Source organism: Bombina bombina, chromosome 7, assembly GCF_027579735.1.
Source record: "Bombina bombina isolate aBomBom1 chromosome 7, aBomBom1.pri, whole genome shotgun sequence".
NCBI lineage: Eukaryota > Metazoa > Chordata > Amphibia > Anura > Bombinatoridae > Bombina > Bombina bombina.
This window is the reverse complement of record NC_069505.1, coordinates 46,884,378-46,900,412: the sequence shown is the minus strand read 5'-3', so window position 1 is coordinate 46,900,412 and position 16,035 is coordinate 46,884,378. Positions and strand designations below refer to the sequence as shown.

Sequence of the window (16,035 nt, the reverse complement as noted above, 5' to 3'; positions counted from 1 at the left end):
TCCCTATGGAGATGGAGTCCTTGCTTGGGCATCTCCTGGATGGGAGGCGGAAAGGTGGGATTCATTCCCCCTGGGGTTTTGCTGGCTCCAAGTCAGACTTGTTGGGCCTTTATTTGGATAGATCCTTCGGCCTATGGCCTTGTTGTCTGTTTTCAGAGTCGGGTTGTACTTGTACTCTGTGGGGATGGCTGTGCTATCCTTACGCTCTTTCCTGTACCTGTTTGAGGATTATTTGTTCCCCTGTCTTGGATCCCTGAGGCTGGGTTGGTTCAGCTGGGTGTGGATCTGCAGGTCAGGATGGCCGAGCGGTCTAAGGCGCTGCGTTCAGGTCGCAGTCTCCTCTGGATGTGTGAGCTTGTTGAGTCTATCCTGTTAGCTCAGTCTAAGGTATAGATTTTCCTTTCACCTTACTCCATTGATTTCAGAAGAGGGTTTACTCTTCCTTCAGGTTCTGATGGTATACTCTCCTTTTCGGGGGGCCTCGATTGAGGTTTTGTGTCCACCTTTTTATGAACCTGTGTGTAGGTCCGGCGACTTGAGCCTGGAGCATGCCCTCTGTCCAGGGGTTACTTTTGCTGTCTGTTTCTTGCTTGACTGCTTCTTCTTCTTCCTCGCAAGTACCCGCTGTGTTGTCCTGTTATGGATTCTGTGTTCTCAAACTTGGGGTTTCTCACCTGGGTGTATTACACACTTTTTAATGGTCGAATGCCTTGGTTTTCTATGGTCAGACACTGGGAGGACTTTGCCTCTTCAGTGGCATTCCGTGCTTGCAGGATATTGGAGAAACATCTGTTCTGTCTCTGTGAAATATCCCAGACGGGGATATGAAAGCGCGCTGAAAAAGTGCAAAACAAGAATCATAAAAAAATGGACAAACAAAGTCAATGTGCAAATCTACTGTAACCGGCTTGTGAGTGTGTCCTTTGAATAGAAAGTTTCTATGAATCTGTAAAGATGTTTTTCCTCTTGAATAAGTAGTAGCGTGATGACAGGCAGCTCCTCTTGGTCCCGGAGAGTAGGGAGAACTGTTGGAAAGTGAGAAAAAGAAGAGAGGGCGCCGCAATAGCGTAATAACGTCTGGTAATGTGGATATAGATGTAAACAGGTAATATGCTTACCGGAGCAAATGGCACTGTGCTGTGACCAGTGCGTAACAGCTTGCTAGCACTTAACAGTGGCTAGTACACTGGGGAGACTGCGTTTCTTGAAGTCTTCTCCTGGTTCCCACTAGACGAGCTCCTCTGAGTGCCTATTGTTTCAAATTAAGTAATGGACTTGGCGTGTTGTATTAAGAATGGAAATATCACAACACGGACAACTTCTTAATTAAAATAGCTTTAATATGACGCGTTTCTCAACCCCAACTGGGTCGTTTCCTCAGATAAAAGCGAATAGAAACAGTTTCATTTGTTAACATTAAATACACATTGTATTTCAAAAAACAGGAAGTTGTCATAAAGTATTTTTCCAATGAGAATACATTTTTAGCTGTGAAAAGCCGGTCTCGGCCACCAACTGTTACAAATTGAAGACCATTAATGATTACTACACTGTGTGTGAAAGGAATTATATTAAATAAATAAATATACCCTTTATATTATTGTGATACCTCTATATAATTTATCAGAATTGTTGTAATTTATCCGATAATGGTTGTACTAGAAAAATGCATACAATTATTTTATCACATATCAAATATGCAGCAAAATTTAAATAATTTCTTTTTATATCTGAGTAGATATTCCATATTAGACACAAGTATTTATAAAGACAATATTTCAGCGACTTGTTTAGGGCAATATTTATTCAGCAGACTTATAACATATACAATCAGGGAATATCATATTGCATGTAGCAGACAATCTTAGATGTTGAATATAGCGAATAAATCGCAGATTAAATATGCAGCAAATATTATTATCTATCATTTGCTAATCAGAAAACATAGTGCAAGAATATTTTACAAAACCCCGAAAGTATATAACAATTATTATGCTCTGGTCAAACTGTGTTGGAGTACCTCTCTTCCTTTTTTTTGGTGGGTCCACTTGTTTATAGGACATTATTACAATGTGAATACTATATAAGACATTTGATTACTGACTAATTGGGCTGAGGAATACATAGCCATTAAAATCATATATTTGTCACATAGGAATAGAATCTCTGACAGTGCCATGGGTTACGATTATATACTGAGGATGTGTAATATACAACTGATAAAATAATTGTATGCATTTTTCTAGTACAACCATTATCGGATAAATTACAACAATGTCACATAGGAATAGAATCTCTGACAGTGCCATGGGTTACGATTATATACTGAGGATGTGTAATATACAACTGATAAAATAATTGTATGCATTTTTCTAGTACAACCATTATCGGATAAATTACAACAATTCTGATAAATTATATAGAGGTATCACAATAATATAAAGGGTATATTTATTTATTTCATATAATTCCTTTCACATACAGTGTAGAAATCATTAATAGTCTTCAATTTGTAACAGCTGGTGGCCGAGACCGGCTTTTCACAGCTAAAAATGTATTCTCATTGGGCAAATACTTTATGACAACTTCCTGTTTTTTGAAATACAATGTGTATATAATGTTAACAAATGTAACTGTTTTTATTCGCTTTTATCTGAGGAAACGACCCAGTTGGGTTTGAGAAACGCGTCATATTAAAGCTATTTTAATTAAGAAGTTGTCCGTGTTGTGATATTTCCATTCTTAATACAACAACACGCCAAGTCCATTACTTAATTTGAAACAATAGGCACTCAGAGGAGCTCGCCTATTGGGAACCAGGAGAAGACTTCAAGAAACGCAGTCTCCCCAGTGTACTAGCCACTGTTAAGTGCTAGCAAGCTGTTACGCACTGGTCACAGCACAGTGCCATTTGCTCCGGTAAGCATATTACCTGTTTACATCTATATCCACATTACCAGACGTTATTACGCTATTGTGGCGCCCTCTCTTCTTTTTCTCACTGTTCTGTCTCTGTGCCCGGTTTTATCCCGGGTTTAGCTTGGGTCCCTTTGGGTCTCTATGAGCTGGGCTCACTCTTGGAGGTGTTTTTTTTTGTATTAGGGGACCTTTCAGTTTCCTCGGTTCTCCTTTGCCTTGTCCCCTTGGGGTTTCAGCTGGTGTCCCCTTAATTTATGGTGGGTGAGCGGTGGAGGACTGTTGGCTCAGGCTAGTCCGTTTGCAGTCTCTAGTTTGGCTTCTAGACTAACTGCGAGTCAGTGTCATTGGGGCTTTTCCTCTTAAAGTTTTCTCAGCTTCGGACGAAGCAGGTTTTTTTTATTGGGTATAGGTTCAGGCCTGGTGCCCTCAGTATGGGACGCCTATTGTACCCTGCGGTCTTGGCATTCAGTGTCCTCTGTAGCTTGGGTATTGTTATCCCAAAAGTAATGAATGCAGCTGTCGACTCTTTCCATTTAAGAAGAAAAACATAAATTATGCTTACCTGATCATTTCCTTTTCTTCTGATGGAAAGAGTCCACAGCTCCCCACCCTTAATTTTATGTGGGGCGTCCTTATATTCTTCCGGCACCTTTCACCCTGATATTTCTTCTACTGTTCCTTGTTCCTCGGCAGAATGACTGGGGGATGAGGGGAGTGGGAGGAGTATTTAAGTCTTTGGCTGGAGTGTCTTTGCCTCCTGGTGGCCAGGTTCTTATTTCCCAAAAGTAATGAATGCAGCTGTGGACTCTTTCCATCAGAAAAAAAGGAAATTATCAGGTAAGCAGAATTTATGTTATTTATAAAATAACCATTATTTATACTATGGGGTTTTTATTTGGCCAGTTGACCAGTTTATAGAAAATTCTTATTTGTATTATTAGATTTTATTGGGCAGAGACCAAATTTAAACAGTACCCTCATTTATACTTGAGGGGTGTTACATTTTATGGACGATCCTTTCCTATCTATTTGTTTTTTTGTGTTTATTAATACTGGCTCCTGATAGATCTTATTTATAAAGTAAATATTTTCATAATATCCCTACAGACCTTCCAATGCAGTTGAATATGGGAATATTTGAATATAATCATCGCAGCGGTTATCTCCTCAAACCTGAGTTCATGCGGCGGACAGATAAACCGTTTGATCCATTTACTGAAAATATTGTGGATGGGATTGTTGCAAATACCGTTAAAATTAAGGTGAGGCCATAAATGGGTGAGAGCAGATCGGACGTTCAATACACAGTAAAAAAAAAAAATAAGGGACATAGAAATTGAAAAGAAAAATTGATATGGATGTAAGAGTTAAGAGTGAAAACGTGTAGAAAGAGGGAAAGATGGAACATGAAAAGAGATGGAAAAAGTTGTAGAGAAATATGGTAATACACAGGAAGTTTTCGGTGTGGTAGCAAAAACAATTCAACTTTAATATCATAGTAGACAAGTAAATACAATGTTTTGTCTAGTGTATGACGTATTCATTATTTTGTGTCAGTCATGTAACTTATGCAGGACCAAGCTACCACTGATTTAAAGGAACCCTCCTCTTTCAAATTAGGAGTTCTATGAGTGTATGGGTTTGTGGTTGGCTGAAAAAGGACACAGATTTAGCACCTTCCACTTGTATCATTCTAAAGTTGGTGTGTAATGGTTGAAATAATTGAGAGTATGAGTTTTCTAGAGGGTCATGTGACCCCCTTATTTTAAAGAGAGGTCTTTCTTTTAAATGAGTTAATGTTTGCAAAGAGAGAGGCATTTTATAGCCCTTTCGTATATATTGGTTATCTAATTAAAAATATTTTGCATAAACCATCTGATATACAGGCAGTCTATTAACCCCTAATATGGAAGGTGGGATTTTTTAGTTTCATGTGCCTATCTAGGTTGCAGGTTATGAGTTATTACGTCCAGAAATCGGATTACATATGTTTAAAAGCTAGAGTGGGGCATTTTCCCTTCTTGTATATGTGCATGAGAGAAGGGAGAAAGATTTCTAATAACGGAGGTAGGATGAGGCAAAAGAGGAAACGTGGACCTTTGAAGATCAGTAGAAATGAGTGAAAAAAGTGAGAGCGCCACTTATAAATTATATAAATATATGTGATAATAAAAAATATATTACTAAGCTGCTGTTATATAAAAAACACAAAGGAAATATATATCAAACACTAACAGCGCTAATAAAGTGAATTGCAACAAAAGATAAATAATAAAATATTTATTGATATTGTGAAAATATAAAAACTACAGAGAGTACTGTAAGATGTTAAAAATACCAAACAAACAAAGGTGTGTGTTTGCAATTAGAAAACTCTAAGCAGAGTAAACAATTCCAGCTTAATGAGACTAGGAACTTGCTTGTTGCATACTTGTGAAAAAAGTAGCAGAAAAATTGTATACATGTAAGTTAAATGTGATAAATGAATTGCAATAAAAACAAAGGTGTCTGATTAAGGGGCGTGACCCAGAAACGCGTAGTGAGTATTAGTAAGATTTGTCTGGCGAGACCAGTAAGTTGCGGCTTGCTGTTATTTTACATTCCACTTTAAATTTTCTTTTTATTGCAATTCATTTATCGCATTTAACTTACCTGTATACATTTTTTTCTCCAACATAGGTGTGTCCGGTCCACGGCGTCATCCTTACTTGTGGGATATTCTCTTCCCCAACAGGAAATGGCAAAGAGCCCAGCAAAGCTGGTCACATGATCCCTCCTAGGCTCCGCCTACCCCAGTCATTCTCTTTGCCGTTGTACAGGCAACATCTCCACGGAGATGGCTTAGAGTTTTTTAGTGTTTAACTGTAGTTTTTATTATTCAATCAAGGATTTTCACAAAGGTACTAGGGTCCCTTCTAGCTGTGCTAAGACCAAGGGGCATTGCTGTAGTACCTTACTTGGACGACATTCTGATTCAAGCGTCGTCCCTTCCTCAAGCAAAGGCTCACACGGACATTGTCCTGGCCTTTCTCAGATCTCACGGATGGAAAGTGAACGTGGAAAAGAGTTCTCTATCTCCGTCATCAAGGGTTCCCTTCTTGGGAACAATAATAGACTCCTTAGAAATGAGGATTTTTCTGACAGAGGCCAGAAAAACAAAACTTCTAGACTCTTGTCGGATACTTCATTCCGTTCCTCTTCCTTCCATAGCTCAGTGCATGGAAGTGATCGGGTTGATGGTAGCGGCAATGGACATAGTTCCTTTTGCACGCATTCATCTAAGACCATTACAACTGTGCATGCTCAGTCAGTGGAATGGGGACTATACAGACTTGTCTCCGAAGATACAAGTAAATCAGAGGACCAGAGACTCACTCCGTTGGTGGCTGTCCCTGGACAACCTGTCACGAGGGATGACATTCCGCAGACCAGAGTGGGTCATTGTCACGACCGACGCCAGTCTGATGGGCTGGGGCGCGGTCTGGGGATCCCTGAAAGCTCAGGGTCTTTGGTCTCGGGAAGAATCTCTTCTACCGATAAATATTCTGGAACTGAGAGCGATATTCAATGCTCTCAAGGCTTGGCCTCAGCTAGCGAGGGCCAAGTTCATACGGTTTCAATCAGACAACATGACAACTGTTGCGTACATCAACCATCAGGGGGGAACAAGGAGTTCCCTGGCGATGGAAGAAGTGACCAAAATCATTCTATGGGCGGAGTCTCACTCCTGCCACCTGTCTGCTATCCACATCCCAGGAGTGGAAAATTGGGAAGCGGATTTTCTGAGTCGTCAGACATTGCATCCGGGGGAGTGGGAACTCCATCCGGAAATCTTTGCCCAAGTCACTCAGCTGTGGGGCATTCCAGACATGGATCTGATGGCCTCTCGTCAGAACTTCAAAGTTCCTTGCTACGGGTCCAGATCCAGGGATCCCAAGGCGGCTCTAGTGGATGCACTAGTAGCACCTTGGACCTTCAAACTAGCTTATGTGTTCCCGCCGTTTCCTCTCATCCCCAGGCTGGTAGCCAGGATCAATCAGGAGAGGGCGTCGGTGATCTTGATAGCTCCTGCGTGGCCACGCAGGACTTGGTACGCAGATCTGGTGAATATGTCATCGGCTCCTCCTTGGAAGCTACCTTTGAGACGAGACCTTCTTGTTCAGGGTCCGTTCGAACATCCGAATCTGGTTTCACTCCAGCTGACTGCTTGGAGATTGAACGCTTGATCTTATCGAAGCGAGGATTCTCAGATTCTGTTATCGATACTCTTGTTCAGGCCAGAAAGCCTGTAACTAGAAAGATTTACCACAAAATTTGGAAAAAATATATCTGTTGGTGTGAATCTAAAGGATTCCCTTGGGACAAGGTTAAGATTCCTAGGATTCTATCCTTCCTTCAAGAAGGATTGGAAAAAGGATTATCTGCAAGTTCCCTGAAGGGACAGATTTCTGCCTTGTCTGTGTTACTTCACAAAAAGCTGGCCGCTGTGCCAGATGTTCAAGCTTTTGTTCAGGCTCTGGTTAGAATTAAGCCTGTTTACAAACCTTTGACTCCTCCTTGGAGTCTAAATTTAGTTCTTTCAGTTCTTCAGGGGGTTCCGTTTGAACCCTTGCATTCCGTTGATATTAAGTTATTATCTTGGAAAGTTTTGTTTTTAGTTGCAATTTCTTCTGCTAGAAGAGTTTCAGAATTATCTGCTCTGCAGTGTTCTCCTCCTTATCTGGTGTTCCATGCAGATAAGGTGGTTTTACGTACTAAACCTGGTTTTCTTCCAAAAGTTGTTTCTAACAAAAACATTAACCAGGAGATTATCGTACCTTCTCTGTGTCCGAAACCAGTTTCAAAGAAGGAACGTTTGTTGCACAATTTGGATGTTGTTCGCGCTCTAAAATTCTATTTAGATGCTACAAAGGATTTTAGACAAACATCTTCCTTGTTTGTTGTTTATTCCGGTAAAAGGAGAGGTCAAAAAGCAACTTCTACCTCTCTCTCTTTTTGGATTAAAAGCATCATCAGATTGGCTTACGAGACTGCCGGACGGCAGCCTCCCGAAAGAATCACAGCTCATTCCACTAGGGCTGTGGCTTCCACATGGGCCTTCAAGAACGAGGCTTCTGTTGATCAGATATGTAGGGCAGCGACTTGGTCTTCACTGCACACTTTTACCAAATTTTACAAGTTTGATACTTTTGCTTCTTCTGAGGCTATTTTTGGGAGAAAGGTTTTGCAAGCCGTGGTGCCTTCCATTTAGGTGACCTGATTTGCTCCCTCCCTTCATCCGTGTCCTAAAGCTTTGGTATTGGTTCCCACAAGTAAGGATGACGCCGTGGACCGGACACACCTATGTTGGAGAAAACAGAATTTATGTTTACCTGATAAATTACTTTCTCCAACGGTGTGTCCGGTCCACGGCCCGCCCTGGTTTTTTTAATCAGGTCTGATAATTTATTTTCTTTAACTACAGTCACCACGGTACCATATGGTTTCTCCTATGCAAATATTCCTCCTTAACGTCGGTCGAATGACTGGGGTAGGCGGAGCCTAGGAGGGATCATGTGACCAGCTTTGCTGGGCTCTTTGCCATTTCCTGTTGGGGAAGAGAATATCCCACAAGTAAGGATGACGCCGTGGACCGGACACACCGTTGGAGAAAGTAATTTATCAGGTAAACATAAATTCTGTTTCTTCCTCTTTTCCTTCTTAATACAGGGAGAGTCCACAGCTGCATTCCTTACTTGTGGAAATACTGAACCTGGCCACCAGGAGGAGGCAAAGACACCCCAGCCAAAGGCTTAAATACCTCCCCCACTTCCCTCATCCCCCAGCCATTCTTTGCCTTTCATCGCAAGAGGTTGGCAGAGAAGTGTCAGAAGATTTCGGAGTAGTTCCTTATGGAGGGTAGTACCCTTCGAGGTGGGACTGGAGTTTTAAGTAGTCTTGTCAGCCTCTCAGTGAGAGCATGGATGAAGAGTCCGGAGATGCAGGAAGAGTCTTTTTCTCTTGTTAAGTGTATCCAGTCCACGGATCATCCATTACTTATGGGATATTAACTCCTCCCCAACAGGAAGTGCAAGAGGATTCACCCAGCAGAGCTGCTATATAGCTCCTCCCCTAACTGCCATTATCAGTCATTCTCTTGCACCCAACGAATAGATAGGATGTGTGAGAGGACTGTGGTGATTATACTTAGTTTCATACCTTCAATCAAAAGTTTGTTATTTTATAATAGCACCGGAGTGTGTTATTCCTTCTCTGGTAGAATTTGAAGAAGAATCTACCTGAGTTTTTCTATGATTTTAGCCGGAGTAGTTAAGATCATATTGCTGTTTCTCGGCCATCTGAGGAGAGGTAAACTTCAGATCAGGGGACAGCGGGCAGATTAATCTGCAAAGAGGTATGTAGCAGCTTATTATTTTCTGACAATGGAATTGATGAGAAAATTCTGCCATACCGATATAATGTAAACTCAGCCTTAAATGCAGTAGCAGCAACTGGTATCAGGCTGTCATGTATGTATATTTTACACTTCAGTATTCTGGGGAATGGCACTTCACTGGAATTATACTGTATGCATAAGACTTTAGCCTAATTTGCAGGGACTAGCAACAGGCTTTTTAATAACACTTAATTTATTTAATGTTAAACGTTTTTTGCTGGCATGTAAAATCGTTTAATTTTCTGAGGTACTGGGTGAAAAAATGTTTTGGGCACTATTTTTTTCCACTTGGCAGTCGTTTTATTTAATTTATGACAGTTTACTGATCTCTCTCACTGTTATGTGTGAGGGGGAGGGGCCTTTTTTGGTGCTTTTGCTACGCATCAAAAAATTCAGTCAGAAGTTTGTCTTCCCTGCATGATCCGGTTCATCTCTACAGAACTCAGGGGTCTTCAAAACTTGTTTTGAGGGAGGTAATCACTCACAGCAGAGCTGTGAGATTGTAGTTGACTGTGATAAAAAAACGTTTATTTCTGTATTTTTTTTTTTTTCTGCTATCAGGGTTAGTTATCCTTTGCTAATGGGAGCAATCCTTTGCTAAAATTGTGTTTTTTACAAAGATTTGATGCTATAACTTTTCAGTTTATTAATTTTCAACTGTCATAACTTTTTCTGTGCTTCTTATAGGCACAGTACGTTTTCATATTATAGTAAATTACTTGAAAAGTATTTCCAAGATGCTAGTTTATTTGCTAGTGTGTTAAACATGTCTGATTGAGAGGAAGATATCTGTGCTATATGTGCTAAAGCCAAAGTGGAGCCCAATAGAAATTTATGTACTAACTGTATTGATGCTACTTTAAATAAAAGTCAATCTGTACAAATTGAACATATTTCACCAAACAACGAGGGGAGAGTTATGCCGACTAACTCGCCTCACGTGTCAGTACCTGCATCTCCCGCTCGGGACGTGCGTGATATTGTAGCGCCGAGTACATCTGGGCGGCCATTACAAATCACATTACAGGATATGGCTACTGTTATGACTGAAGTTTTGGCTAAATTACCAGAACTAAGAGGTAAGCGTGATCACTCTGGGGCGAGAACAGAGTGCGCTGATAATATTAGGGCCATGTCAGACACTGCGTCACAATTTGCAGAACATGAGGACGGAGAGCTTCATTCTGCGGGTGACGGTTCTGATCCAAACAAACTGGATTCAGATATTTCAAATTTTAAATTTAAGCTGGAAAACCTCCATGTATTACTAGGGGAGGTGTTAGCGGCTCTGAATGATTGTAACACAGTTGCAATACCAGAGAAAATGTGTAGGTTGGATAAATATTTTGCGGTACCGGCAAGTACTGACGTTTTTCCTATACCTAAGAGACTTACTGAAATTGTTACTAAGGAGTGGGATAGACCCGGTGTGCCGTTCTCACCCCCTCCGATATTTAGAAAGATGTTTCCAATAGACGCCACCACACGGGACTTATGGCAAACGGTCCCTAAGGTGGAGGGAGCAGTTTCTACTTTAGCTAAGCGTACCACTATCCCGGTGGAGGATAGCTGTGCCTTTTCAGATCCAATGGATAAAAAGTTAGAGGGTTACCTTAAGAAAATGTTTGTTCAACAAGGTTTTATATTGCAACCTCTTGCATGCATTGCGCCTGTCACGGCTGCAGCAGCATTTTGGTTTGAGTCTCTGGAAGAGACACTTGAATCAGCTCCATTAGATGAGATTACACACAAGCTTAAAGCCCTTAAGTTAGCTAACTCATTTATTTCAGATGCCGTAGTACATTTAACTAAACTTACGGCTAAGAATTCCGGATTCGCCATTCAGGCACGCAGAGCACTGTGGCTAAAATCCTGGTCAGCTGACGTTACTTCTAAATCTAAATTGCTTAATATACCTTTCAAAGGGCAGACCTTATTCGGGCCCGGGTTGAAAGAAATTATCGCTGACATTACAGGAGGTAAAGGCCATGCCCTGCCTCAAGACAGAGCCAAACCTAAGGCTAGACAGTCTAATTTTCGTTCCTTTCGTAATTTCAAAGCAGGAGCAGCATCAACTTCCTCTGCACCAAAACAGGAAGGAGCTGTTGCTCGCTACAGACAAGGCTGGAGACCTAACCAGTCCTGGAACAAGGGCAAGCAGGCCAGGAAACCTGCTGCTGCCCCTAAGACAGCATGAATCGAGGGCCCCCGATCCGGGAACGGATCTAGTGGGGGGCAGACTTTCTCTCTTCGCCCAGGCTTGGGCAAGAGATGTCCAGGATCCCTGGGCGTTAGAGATCATATCTCAGGGATACCTTCTAGACTTCAAATTCTCTACCCCAAGAGGGAGATTTCATCTGTCAAGGTTGTCAACAAACCAAATAAAGAAAGAGGCGTTTCTACGCTGCGTACAAGATCTTTTATTAATGGGAGTGATCCATCCGGTTCCGCGGTCGGAACAAGGACAAGGGTTTTACTCAAATCTGTTTGTGGTTCCCAAAAAAGAGGGAACTTTCAGGCCAATCTTGGATTTAAAGATCCTAAACAAATTCCTAAGAGTTCCATCGTTCAAAATGGAAACTATTCGGACAATTTTACCCATGATCCAAAAGGGTCAGTACATGACCACAGTGGATTTAAAGGATGCTTACCTTCACATACCGATTCACAAAGATCATTACCGGTATCTAAGGTTTGCCTTTCTAGACAGGCATTACCAGTTTGTAGCTCTTCCATTCGGATTGGCTACGGCTCCGAGAATCTTCACAAAGGTTCTGGGTGCTCTTCTGGCGGTACTAAGACCGCGAGGAATTGCGGTAGCTCCGTACCTAGACGACATTCTGATACAAGCTTCAAGCTTTCAAACTGCCAAGTCTCATACAGAGTTAGTACTGGCATTTCTAAGGTCGCATGGATGGAAGGTGAACGAAAAGAAGAGTTCTCTCTTTCCACTCACAAGAGTTCCCTTCTTGGGGACTCTTATAGATTCTGTAGAAATGAAGATTTACCTGACAGAAGACAGGTTAACAAAGCTTCAAAATGCATGCCGTGTCCTTCATTCCATTCAACACCCGTCAGTAGCTCAATGCATGGAGGTGATCGGCTTAATGGTAGCAGCAATGGACATAGTACCCTTTGCACGTCTACATCTCAGACCGCTGCAATTGTGCATGCTAAGTCAGTGGAATGGGGAATACTCAGACTTGTCCCCTACTCTGAATCTGGATCAAGAGACCAGAAATTCTCTTAATGGTGGCTTTCTCGGCCACATCTGTCCAGGGGGATGCCATTCAGCAGGCCGGACTGGACAATTGTAACAACAGACGCCAGCCTACTAGGTTGGGGCGCTGTCTGGAATTCTCTGAAGGCTCAGGGACAATGGAATCAGGAGGAGAGTCTCCTACCAATAAACATTCTGGAATTGAGAGAAGTTCTCAATGCCCTTCTGGCTTGGCCCCAGTTAAAAACTCGGGGGTTCATCAGGTTTCAGTCGGACAACATCACGACTGTAGCTTACATCAACCATCAGGGAGGGACAAGAAGCTCCCTAGCAATGATGGAAGTATCAAAGATAATTCGCTGGGCAGAGTCTCACTCTTGCCACCTGTCAGCAATCCACATCCCGGGAGTGGAGAACTGGGAGGCGGATTTCTTAAGTCGTCAGACTTTTCATCCGGGGGAGTGGGAACTTCATCCGGAGGTCTTTGCCCAAATACTTCGACGTTGGGGCAAACCAGAGATAGATCTCATGGCGTCTCGACAGAACGCCAAGCTTCCTCGTTACGGGTCCAGATCCAGGGATCCGGGAGCGGTTCTGATAGATGCTTTGACAGCACCTTGGACCTTCGGGATGGCTTATGTGTTTCCACCCTTCCCGATGCTTCCTCGATTGATTGCCAGAATCAAACAGGAGAGAGCATCAGTGATTCTAATAGCGCCTGCATGGCCACGCAGGACTTGGTATGCAGATCTAGTGGACATGTCATCCTGTCCACCTTGGTCGCTACCTCTGAAACAGGACCTTCTGATCCAGGGTCCCTTCAAACATCAAAATCTAATTTCTCTGAAGCTGACTGCTTGGAAATTGAACGCTTGATTTTATCAAAACGTGGTTTTTCTGAGTCAGTTATTGATACCTTAATACAGGCTAGGAAGCCTGTTACCAGAAAGATTTACCATAAGATATGGCGCAAATACTTATATTGGTGCGAATCCAAGAGTTACTCATGGAGTAAGGTTAGGATTCCGAGGATATTGTCTTTTCTACAAGAAGGTTTAGAAAAGGGTTTATCCGCTAGTTCCTTAAAGGGACAGATTTCAGCTCTGTCCATTCTTTTACACAAACGTCTGTCAGAAGTTCCGGACGTTCAAGCTTTTTGTCAGGCTTTAGCTAGGATCAAGCCTGTGTTTAAAACTGTTGCTCCACCATGGAGTTTGAACTTAGTTCTTAATGTTTTACAGGGGGTTCCGTTTGAACCCCTTCATTCCATTGATATCAAGTTGTTATCTTGGAAAGTTCTGTTTTTAATGGCGATTTCCTCGGCTCGAAGAGTCTCTGAGTTATCTGCCTTACATTGTGATTCTCCTTATCTGATTTTTCATTCAGACAAGGTAGTTCTGCGTACTAAACCTGGGTTCCTACCTAAGGTGGTCACTAACAGGAATATCAATCAAGAGATTGTGGTTACATCTTTGTGTCCTAATCCTTCTTCGAAAAAGGAACGTCTGCTACACAATCTAGATGTAGTCCGTGCCCTGAAATTTTATCTACAGGCAACTAAGGATTTTTGACAAACGTCTTCCCTGTTTGTCGTTTATTCTGGTCGGAGGAGAGGTCAAAAAGCTTCGGCTAACTCTCTCTCCTTTTGGCTTCGTAGCATAATACGGTTAGCCTATGAGACTGCTGGACAGCAGCCTCCTGAAAGAATTACAGCACATTCTACTAGAGCTGTGGCTTCCACTTGGGCCTTTAAGAATGAGGCTTCTGTTGAACAGATTTGCAAGGCTGCAACTTGGTCTTCTCTTCATACTTTTTCCAAATTTTACAAATTTGACACTTTTGCTTCTTCGGAGGCTGTTTTTGGGAGAAAGGTTCTTCAGGCAGTGGTTCCTTCCGTATAAAGAGCCTGCCTGTCCCTCCTGTCATCCGTGTACTTTAGCTTTGGTATTGGTATCCCATAAGTAATGGATGATCCGTGGACTGGATACACTTAACAAGAGAAAACATAATTTATGCTTACCTGATAAATTTATTTCTCTTGTAGTGTATCCAGTCCACGGCCCGCCCTGTCACTTTAAGGCAGGTAATTTTTCCATTAAACTACAGTCACCACTGTACCCTATGGTTTTCCTTTCTCTGCATGTTTTCGGTCGAATGACTGGTAATGGCAGTTAGGGGAGGAGCTATATAGCAGCTCTGCTGGGTGAATCCTCTTGCACTTCCTGTTGGGGAGGAGTTAATATCCCATAAGTAATGGATGATCCGTGGACTGGATACACTACAAGAGAAATAAATTTATCAGGTAAGCATAAATTATGTTTTTGCGAAGCCATCCAGACTCTTATTAACAGCTCTTAAGCAATCAGCGTTGACGAGTTTCGCTGCCTGCTTTTCTTTACTCAAGTCCATGTCAGAAGCGCTGCTACAATCTGTCAAACTTGAAGGACCGTGTTTCTGTTCCATGGCGTAGATTCCGGTAAGATCGTTTCAATTTTTACACACATTGCAAACGCTAGAAGACAGGGTCACAGTGTGGCTCTTTTTATCTATATGGAATCAAGGGTTAATATCTCCTGAGAGGATTATGAACAGTTGGGTTTAATCATATATGCTTTATTTGATTTTATGCTGCTTTATGTGTAAGATGTTTATGGGCTCACAGGTTGAGATGGAACATACAGGTTTCATTTTCACTTTGAAGGTTACACAGCTTAAAAGCTTGGCGCGCTTTTTCTCAAAGCAGGGACGGTCCTGCATTGCGCACCATGTGACCGGAATGGTCGAGACTTCCATTGACCGAGTTACTACCGGAGAGGAGTTTTATCTCTGTTCTGTCTGGGTCATAGGAGGTGGTGATTTCCCCAGCCAGTCCCGAGGGACATCTTTTTTTAAGACCATCCTGGGTGACTGTGACTACGGACGCAAGTTTGTCAGGATGGGAAGCAGTTTGGGGCCCCAAGAAGGCGCAGGGTCTATGGACGCAGGAGGAGAGATCCTTCCCGTTCAACATTCTAGATCTTCGGGCAATAATCAGTGCTCTGAAGGCTTGGCCCCTACTGAGTTCGTCCCAATTTATCTGATTCCAATCAGATAATTTATCCTCAGTGGCTTACATCAACCATCATGGGGGAACGAGAAGTTCGCTAGAAATGAGGGAAGCATCTCAGATTCTGGAGTGGGCAGAGACCCACAACTGTTCGCTGTCAGCAATCCACATTCCGGGTGTGGACATCTGGGAAGCGGATTTTCTCGTCAGACAATCCTTTCATCCGGGGGAATGGTCTCTCCATCCCGAAGTATTTGCAGAGATATGCAACAGGTGGGGAACGCCGGACCTAGATCTCATGGCGTCCCATCTCAATACCAAGCTTACCCAGTTATGGGTCGAGGTCCAGGGATCCTCAGGCGGAGCTAATAGATGCATTAGCGGTGCCTTTGAGGTTTAATATTAATTTCTCTT

The 16,035-nt window shown here is 42.3% G+C and overlaps 1 protein-coding gene across 1 annotated transcript in view; it reads left to right on the top strand.

The window, feature by feature from the left end:
* The window catches only part of PLCB3 (phospholipase C beta 3), a gene marked incomplete in the record, with an annotated part of 460,897 nt that overhangs the window by 358,013 nt on the left and 86,849 nt on the right, over window positions 1-16,035 (top strand). The window contains 1 exon segment of the mRNA XM_053720071.1: window positions 4,027-4,181. Coding sequence (XP_053576046.1) covers window positions 4,027-4,181 — 155 coding nt within the window.